General features: G+C 50.0%; 1 protein-coding gene; it reads right to left on the bottom strand.

Moving 5' to 3' along the window:
• Nucleotides 1-5,677: 5,677 nt before the first annotated feature.
• Nucleotides 5,678-8,908, bottom strand: GSTUM_00001275001 (uncharacterized protein). XM_002838639.2 has 3 exons: nucleotides 8,179-8,908; nucleotides 6,749-8,089; nucleotides 5,678-6,692 (listed from the first exon to the last, which is right to left on the bottom strand). The coding sequence occupies exons 1-3, from the start codon at nucleotides 8,357-8,359 to the stop codon at nucleotides 6,355-6,357; spliced, it is 1,860 nt and encodes a 619-aa protein (XP_002838685.1). The 5' UTR covers nucleotides 8,360-8,908; the 3' UTR covers nucleotides 5,678-6,354.
• Nucleotides 8,909-9,372: the final 464 nt, after the last annotated feature.

Genomic DNA, 9,372 nt, shown 5'->3' with positions numbered 1-9,372 from the left:
ATCGAGCAGGGGGCGGCTATTTTCGCCATATAACCTGAACCGAGCATGTGAGGGACATATTCGAGTACATCCATGGACTTTGGCGACCAAGGAGGTAGAAAATGGAACATCTTCGGCCCGAGTGGTTGGGGAGGGTACCCGAACCGGGCAACAATTGCACGTGTGACAACGCGAGGGAAATAATAATAAGGTGCTTGTAGGAATACAATGACATGGACCTACTACCCGACCACCAGTGAAGGTAGATCAGGACAACACAGTAAGAACCAAGAAACATGGGAAGAGGTGTGCAGGCTATGGGTTTTGGGGCGATGCATGTAAGAGAATTTCTTGATATCAACATCTGTTCCATCTCTCTCTCTCTCGGGGGATTACGCAACCTTCTTGGTTTTTCGGAAGAGATTTTCCCTTGGTGATGGCTTCAAGTTTCTGGTTTTTGAAACGGGTTGGATTGGTAGGCGGTAAGGCTTACTGATTGCAGTAGCAGTTTCCTGTTGTTGTTGTTGCAAATTTACCAAGCCTCATGAGCAACGCATGGCATAAAAACGTATGCGCTGTGCTCGTGCGAGTTTCTGGTACAGTGCTGGGTTTATCCTGCCTTCCTTCTGCTTTGTACTCCCCTCGGCCGAGTTAGGGCCCTGCGGGATCGGTGCCGTAACTGGGTTTACAGGCTTTCCCGGTATCATACTTGTATATCTGTAGGACAGTCAGTCGCTGCATGGCTCCTTGTGTAAGGAAAGTTTTGAGGCTAACCCAGCTACCAGGAGAATCCGGACCTGGGCATTGCCCCATTCATTGCCCGGTATCCCTCTGCCACCTGGGGTAGCGACCGGCGCGATCAATGGATCTGCTGCAAGCATCCATTACGCGACAATTTCAGTCCAGCAGCGAGCCCCCATCCTGAACCGGGATAGGTACGGTGCTACCACGGCCACGCTTGGAGCGCTACCTGAGGAATGATAAGGCGTTCGAAGGGCTGTTCATGGTGTGATTCCCGGTACTCTGCTTTGCTTCCTTCCCCGAATTATGCCTCAAATGACTGGTTTTAAATCAAAACCGCAAAAACCGGCATAAGTATTATACCAATTCAGATGCCTAGACTACCCTATCGTACGCACAACTAAATGCCTCACATCTCAAACACCCAACCCTAATTGCAATTGCCCCGAAGCCCCCCGTGGTCTCGCGGGGCCGATAGCGCAGGACTGTATCATGCCGGCCAGCCAGAGTCGGACGTTTTCACAAAGCCTGCCTGCCTGCCTGCCTGCCTGCCCCCACCCCCCGCGTTGGGTGAGAAACTCAAAATAATAGCGGTAGCAAGAACGGTACTTTTAATAATATAATAATAGCAAAAAAAACAAAAAAACGATACACAACTACCAAGCTCGGGAGCGCTCTCATGGTATGGTCTGATCATAGAGTGGACCCAGGCTGGGCGTCTCGAAATATTCAGAAATGAGGCAGGGGTTAATTGCCTTCATCGGTTTATCTATATTGCACTGCATTTAATCATCGGGGTGTATAGCTGAGACATGCAAGCCACAACGCAGGTTTTGAAAAGAATCATCAAATGAGCCACGTACCAAGTCGGTGAAGGGAGGGGCGAAGAGTGGGGGGGAAAAAAATAGGAGAAAAGGATTTGAAAGTTAACTACAAACAATAGCAATAATCGGACAACGGGGGTGGGTGATTGGTAGGATCTCCTTCCCCCCTTGAGGCCTCGGGGGGCCTTTTGGTGGTATAATGTGTAGCTTAGTTGTGTGCTTTTATCATACACCTTGAATTATAGGCTTGTGTTGTTTCTGTCGGTGAGAACTGCACCCCGAAGAACCTGGGAATGCAAGAATTTTGCACGCAATGAGTTGTTTGTCCTGCATACTCGAGTAGCTGTGGCGCCCTACCTGCAGACGAGGAGAGTGAGGGTAATAGGAGGAGCTTCCTCGAGCCCAATAGCCTTTGCCCCCCACTGAACGCCACCAACGCGAGATGGAAGGATCGCAGTGGATATATCATACCCCACCGTACAGCACAGTGAGGAATAGTAGGGGCTATAGAAACACGTGGGAAATGTCCTACTGCTGCATCAAGCTAGAGTGGTTACGTATCTATTGGAGGTTTTTCATTTTCCCCGTTGTATGCTTTGCGTGTTGTGGGGGCGCTGCATGCGTGGGGCCTATGGAACGGTTTTCCTCCGCGGTGGCGAGCGCGAGATGAGAATTCTGCCTGCATCTTTGTCGATACCTCGCATAGCCTTCGTCATATCATACGCCTGATATTGGCGGAATAGTTTCGCTATATGGTGGGCTTTTCGGATATAGCTTCTGCCCGCATACGTAGTTGGTAGGTATGATACTGTAGCATAATTCAAATTTTTTTCTCCATCAGAGGCGCATAGATAGCTCTATTGACCCCATCGGCCCATATTCCTGTGCGCCGTGGTCAAAAGGGTAGTAGTGCAGTGAGGTCAATAGTTTTCCCTTTTTTTTTTTTTTCATCTTCCTTTTTTAGATCGAGTATGATATCAAAATGATTAGCAATGTGATCACAGCTGCTCACTCGCTGAAGATTTTGTTTTCCGGGAAATTTGTGTTGTATGATAGATAGGGTTCATCTCTGTGACGTTTGTTCGGCACCCATGGACGCCGATTCAAGCGCGGTGGGGCCGGGTGTGTTCGTCCGGGCGTGGTATTCATCGTGGTCCCGAAAACCGTTTTCTTTACACTTCCTCGATGTACCCTCTGAACTCCTCCCCTTGGGCGTTTTCCTTCCAAGTCGGGTTTTCATTTCAGCCCATTGGTCGGTCGGGTGGACGTCTCACTGCTACGGAGCGCTTTAGTGCGGTATTGTAACTTCCTTGCGATATGTGGGCGAACTCGTGAGTGCGATCGGTAGATCGAACCATCATGTATGATAGGATTTGTAACTCACTTACTGGGAAAGTCGAGGGTGTGGCCTCCGTTCACAGAGAATGCGAATGCGCAACTGACACTTCCTGATTCTAACTGATTTCTAAAGTTTTTCCATTCCGTTGCGGGTGTGCGGGCGATGTATAGTATGTGTGAGCGTGCGCGCGGGGAGTGAGTGATAGTGGATGAGTGGGCTTTGGGTGGGATCGAGAGACCCGCTCTTTGAACTCGCTCGGAAAGTAAGGCGGGTGGGGTTCGGGAATAAATGGGCGGTGCCGGACGGGGACGTGCCCGATATGGTCCCCGGGGCATACTCGCGCCTCCGAGTCCGGATTCCGCGGGCTCATAGTACTATAGGATTAATGGCTTACGTTCCCCAGTCAAGCTATTCCATCGCAGAGGGGTAGACAATCGAGGTTTCTGACATTCCGAGATCCCTTTTGCTGCGCCCAATACAGATATCTGTTCTGATAGAGAAGGTGCTTAGGACGGGAGAGAGGATACTGGAAGTCGTCCTGTGCAGACTGGATTTACCATGAAATACTAGTTCTCGTGGAATATTGGCCCTGGATGTCGGGGCGAGCCTTACCCTGAACGCATGCTCCAACACGCAATGCCCTATGACTCATCCTTGGGCGTCTTGGAACCTCCTCTGCTGAAGGTCTTTTTTTTTTTTGTTGTGTTTTCATGGAGAATCACTCGGGCTCTGTTAGAAAAGATGGTTACGCGTCCAGTACGAGTATGGGGTGTCATCGCGTTTCTCTTATGCTGCCCTTCCGTGTTTTACCTTATCGTTCGGCAACTTGCGCTTCCTCCTTTCCTCCTTCCTCTTGCTATTCTTTCAGATACCACAATGGATCAAGAACTTCTTCCCCGATTCCGCATATCCGGTGATAGTCCCAACACTACTCTCCCTTGCCTTCTAGGCGGAGTTTTTGAAACAGGAAAAAGCGTTCGAGCTACTTTATCTACTGTACGGCGGTGGATAGAGGTAGTTGGGGACTTCTGATTCCCATGAAGGAAAGGAGAGGTGTGGACATTCACGATGTGGCTCACTGAAACGAGATATAAAATATCTCGATCCGGGGATCGGGCCTGAGATCCCCTGGAGAAAGGCCTCTGTGCTACAGCTGTTAATATTCTCCCTACGCGGATGCTTATTTTGTGGTTTCCGTAGCTAAAAATGAGGTGATTGATTTTATCGTTTTTCATCCAATGCTAAGCCAAGACCCATCAATAGAGGTCCTAGGTTATGTATTGGCCATGGGTTCGGCATATACGTCAGCTCCGGGGGGATCTCCGGGCACTGGTTTTGGGGGGCTAGATATGTCCCGAAATATCAACGATTGAGTGCCCGGTAATATGTATACACCTAGCAGGGGTTTCCAACTTTCAAGTCGGGTGTGTCTTAGAGTTGAATTTATAGCGGGTACGTGGTCCAGGACAGTCATGAGTTCTCACTTGCATGTTATCCATGGAGTGCTTTACTCGGGTTTTATCATATCTTCCAGAACTTGTCAGAGTTGGTGTTGTGTAATTATATAAATTGTTACGGTTTACTGTAGTTTACGGAACATATTGAGGCTGGATCCGATTCCTCGTCTTACATCCTCCATCTCTTCTCCAGCTTTGGTAATTGAAATTTGCTATGGTACCCTTTTGGAAACGACTCAACGCCATGAGGCTATCACCACTTTTCTCCCGTCTGAGGGAGGTGTGTGGGCCTCCTCCCATCCACCTACTCTGGCTCCCTCGGCCTTCGAACCGGTTTGTATTCTCTTCATTTTAAGGCTGCTTAGCGCTGGCATGGCACTATTCATGCCCGCACCTATGATAGGCTAAACATTTTCGAACACTTGAAACATGTTTTATCAGATAGAGAGTAGTATTACTCTACGCCAGGTAAACATCTATCAACCGCTAAACCAAGACGCACCGTGATGTCATTTCCTTCACCGGATTCAATTAACAACACTCCTCTCCTAAGCCTTCTTCACTAGTCATCTGCTGCTACAAAACTCCCCATCTTCATTCTACCCTTTCCCCAGCCCACAAAAGCACATCCCTAACGCCGGCTTGAGATCCAAAGCCTGTTGTGATGTCGCGCCGGTATCGTAGCGAGTGATAGAATTGTGCATTTGACCCCCCCCCCCACTACCGCCACCACGGAAGAACAAAGAATCCGAACAAAGAAAAATTGCCGGACGAGCGCGCCCCCTCGGCGTTTTTCACAATCTCACTTGGAATAGTGCGTATCGTGTGGGATGCTTTCAGAGGTTTCCGGTACGGTTCTGGCGTGGCCCTGGCTGGCGAGTACTCGGCGCTGAGGTTATTGCGCAGCTTATTGTACGGGTGGAGCGTTTGCATGGTGTTCCGCATGAAACAAGCCTTGGCTGGGGGGACGAGTTGAGTGGACATCCTCTTCGTTTGGGAGGCAACTTTTTAAGTGGGGTGGCCGAGTGACTAGGTAAAAGTTTCACTCGTCATATTCTAGTGTCCGAGTACCTGTGCAAGCTTGAAGTAATGTGTATTATAATGATTTTGTAGTATGCAGTGGGATGGAGGATAAACTGTCCTGCCCCGCATCTCCCCCAGCCAAGTATGATATATTCACTGGTGTAAATTAGGCCGGAAATCAGGTGCTCTACCGTTCATGATATCTTTCTGACCAAGTAGCCCAAAACTACCTGCTCACTGGGATGTTTATCGATTCATGTTGGTAGGATATACATACTAGTCGCAAAAGCGAGGAAGGAAAATTCAACAATTTTGGTCATTGGTGTTTGGAAAGCTATCGTACATTTAATTCCGCAAACATGTCCTATCAATTCCCTCATTCCCTTCCTCCATTCATCTATCCGACGCACCACCCCTACCTGTCAAGCCAGGCGATTGATATACATCAATTCCCATGTTCATACAAACCCTATAGGGAAGCTCCGACCGGAAAATGAAAAGATCGGAAAGGAAAGAAATTAAACGGGCGGGAAAAGTAAGCTAGACTAGACTAACTAAAATATACTTCGTGCTTCTGGATCGCTGTGTTTATGCAATTGTCACTTTAGAGTAACGTAGCTATGCAGACAATTGAGGGGAAAGGAGAAGGAAGAAATTCGGCAGATAATAGCTACCTTTTTTCGGCGCGAATCTGCAAGCTGGAATTCAAGGGGGCAAAGGGAAGCAATCGGAAAACAATCGACAAGAGGTATTCAGAGCTTTGGAAAATCTTGTAGAATTGAAGTATGAAAAAGGGGGAGAAAAAAAAAAGAAGCGGTATCTGAGCAAAGATGCGGGGTTTCTGAACTACAAAAAACATTGCAACATCGCCGAGTCATTGGCCTCTCCAAGTGAAGGCAGTGGAAAAAGATAAGAGAAAAAAAGAATAATGGCAAATTATCTCCCAAGCAAACTAGGATACGGGCAGTAGTCACGGCGTTTACCTCTACGTCTAATTTCCCTCCCTCATCTGGACATCTTCCTCCTCCACCACCGGAATCTGGTCTGCCTTCCACCCTTCATCGTCATCATCATCCGGCTTTTCAGGGTCGGACGAGCCGGCCGCCAGATTTCTAACCACTCCTAGTGCCCCCTCCCGACCGGTCGCGTTACGTCTCCTACGGGCAGGCGGTGTTGGTAACCCGTGCGCGAGTCTAAATTGCGGGTTTACCGGGAAGCCCGGGGGGGGGGTAAACCGGTATCCTGGGGGAGCGAGGACAGCGAGGGGAGTTACCGGGTGTCCATCACGGTCGGACATATAGTCCACGTCACTTATTCCAGATTCACAGTCTATGACATTGTCAGTTTCGTATGTAAGGTAGAGAAAGCTTAGGGGAATTTCATACCACTCGGGAGCACCGCGGGGCCGAGGCCTAGTTCCTCCTTGACCTGCGCTAGGTGATTCTCGTCTATATGGGCCTCCCACTCTTCGCCTATCTTGAAATCGTGAGATATCTTGTCCGGGAGAATTGTCCCGAGCTCTATTGCCCTTTTCTTCATTTCTTCGGGGGGCTCGCGATGACAGGATGCCCAAAGGCATGCATAAGCATTATAAGTGGTCAGTTTTTTGTGTGCCTTAAACACATGCTTTCGCAAGTTTTCGAAATTGTGCAATCTTGCACGGCAATGCTTCCAACGACACTCAAAAATCTTAAATCCGGAGGGCTCTGGACGACCCGACTTTTGGGAGCGAGATTTCACGCTCAGCTTCGGGGTCTTTCCAGCCCTCCCACCCTCGGCTCGTTCCTCCGACTTTCTCTTTCGGTCGTTGGACGGAGTGGTGAGGTACTCAGATTTGGATGCCCCACTCAGCGGAGGGATCAACACAGCGATACTGGATCCCGAGGGAGTTGAGACATTTCGCAAGCCACTGGCACCTACCGATGCCCTCTGTCTCCCACCTGCCTCGGAGGAGCCAATGCGGGGGGAGGGTCCCTCGCCCGGGACACCGGCACCGCTCACAGAGGCTCCAGTTGGCTGCGTAAAACTAGCTTTGTTGGATGGTCCGCCTGCGTCTCCCGAGACATTGATTATAGTACTCCTGATTGGTGTTATGGACGTCCCCTTCCTTGGCCTACCTCGTGGGCGTGGGAAGGGGGTGCCTGTAGACGCCAGGGGCGCATGGCCAGGAACACTAGAAGCTACATCGCCCTTCTTTTTACGTCCTCTTTTACGCGGAGCAGGCGCAGGCGAAGCCACAACACCAACCAGGCCTCCACCTACCCCAACAGCTCCCAGGGACCTATGTAGGATCTCGGCCTCATCCTCCGTTTCATCATTATGAGCAAAGGGTGGGGGTGGATCTAATATATCCCAACGAACTGTGGTCAAATCTACTGGTCCACTAAAGTAATTCGGCAGGGTATCCTTTAACACCTCCAGTCCAGAATTGAGCGCTGGGAGAGTAGGGTGCCTCCCTATGGTCCGGAGGAGGTCCATGACGATTGTGTCAGGGTTGTATCTAGATCTCCTCCCGACAATAGATCTCCTAATATGGGAAACAGGCTGCTCCGCAAGAATTATTTCTGGTTTTGGGGTTTTCGCTGGCATTACACTAGGCTCGGGACTGGTTTGTTTAGTCTTTTGTGCCTCACGAAGGTTTGTTGCTGCAGACTCTGGATTAGGAGAAGGGTTGATAGATTGCGGCTCCGGAGTGGGATCGGTAAGGTCGATAACAGGTGGGTTCTCTGCACGTGGCACGGTTAGCTTCCCGGCTGGGGAGGAATTAATGTTAGATCTAAAAAAGGGGAGGTTGGGAGGTGGTTGGTGAAATTACCTTTCGGTTGTGATAACTTTGGTAAGGGCAATTTGACAACAAGGGATTTTTGCTTGTCGGAAGGTCCGGCGGGTGCTCCAGTTTCTTCACGACTATCCCCAGGTTCGTTATGCTCTGCAGGGCTATGATCCATTTTCTGGGGCCCGTGAGCGGAGTCAACTGTTGAGTTGGATGAAACCATCTTTGTTGGAAAACTGTTGAGATGGTTGGGTCCAAAGGTGGTTGCAGCCGCAGTAGTGGTTGTCAGAGGGGTGGGATGAAGGGTTGATACCGGAGGTGTCGGCGTCCTGGACACGAGTGACGGGGTCACGAATTGTGGGTCTTTACGATGTCCCAGTGGAGGGGCGGCGTGTGCGGCTCTCACGCTCTGGGGTGTTGGATTTCTAGGGATTTCGGAGATGTTATCGTTGTTGATGCTCTCGCTGCCAGGACCCCTTGATCGGAGCTGGGAATTTTGGTTGAGTAGGGGTGCGGATGTAGGAGTAGAAAGAGGAGAGGAAATTATCAACGGTAGCGAGCTATCCTGGGGGTTGGAGGTTACTGTCACCGGGGGCGTTGGGAGAGAAGATCGCTGAATGGTTTGAGCCGCAGGAGTCTTCGGTGGTCCGGAAATTGTCCCAATTGGGTTTTTTCTGGGCCTCCCTCTTCCTCGCGGCGCCATAATAGAGGTCCCCGTTTGTGGAGGGGTTTTTGTTGGAGCTGTCATGCTTGGGCTATGTGTGGAAGTTTGGGCTGTTGGGGGAGGAGCAAGCGACCGCGACAAAATTTCGTTTGTAACTCTCGGAAAGGACTGCTGCTGAGTTTGTGTACTGGTGTTCGCGCTCGTCGGAGTAGCCGAGGGTGTGAGCGATAGCTTCACGACAAGCGAGGGTTTGACAGCTTGCTGCTGCTGTTTCTCTTGAATGTCCTTCTCTTGTTTATCGTCTACTTCGCCAAGTACTCTTGCACCTCCGCTATAACTCTCCCTTTCCCTCGCTTTTGGCTTTCCCATCTTTGCCCCTGATGTCTCCTGCAGCAACTTTCGAGCAAACACCCCACGATCGAATTTGAATCCACGGCTTTCCAATTTTTCGCACAAGCTAACAAAATGGTTATTCTTGTCTAGAAGTTCCATAACAGCCTCCTCGGATATAACACTCTCCGAAGTGCTGCACAGGTAACTCGCTACAGCTCTTGCAACACGTCTCTTTTGCT

This window comes from Tuber melanosporum (assembly GCF_000151645.1).
Source record: "Tuber melanosporum whole genome shotgun sequence assembly, scaffold_269, strain Mel28".
Taxonomy (NCBI): Eukaryota; Fungi; Ascomycota; class Pezizomycetes; order Pezizales; family Tuberaceae; genus Tuber; species Tuber melanosporum.
Note: the sequence above shows the minus strand (reverse complement) of the source record. Positions and strands in the feature narration are given on the sequence as shown.

What these genes read in the sequence shown, in the direction of transcription:
- GSTUM_00001275001 (XM_002838639.2), bottom strand. Translation starts at nt 8,359, where the DNA reads ATGGTTTCATCCAACTCAACAGTTGACTCCGCTCACGGGCCCCAGAAA. An exon ending in AAAGTTATCACAACCGAAAG is followed by an intron (nt 8,090 to 8,178) that starts GTAATTTCACCA and finishes TGCCACGTGCAG; the next exon opens with AGAACCCACCTGTTATCGAC. An exon ending in CCCCGCGGTGCTCCCGAGTG is followed by an intron (nt 6,693 to 6,748) that starts GTATGAAATTCC and finishes ACAATGTCATAG; the next exon opens with ACTGTGAATCTGGAATAAGT.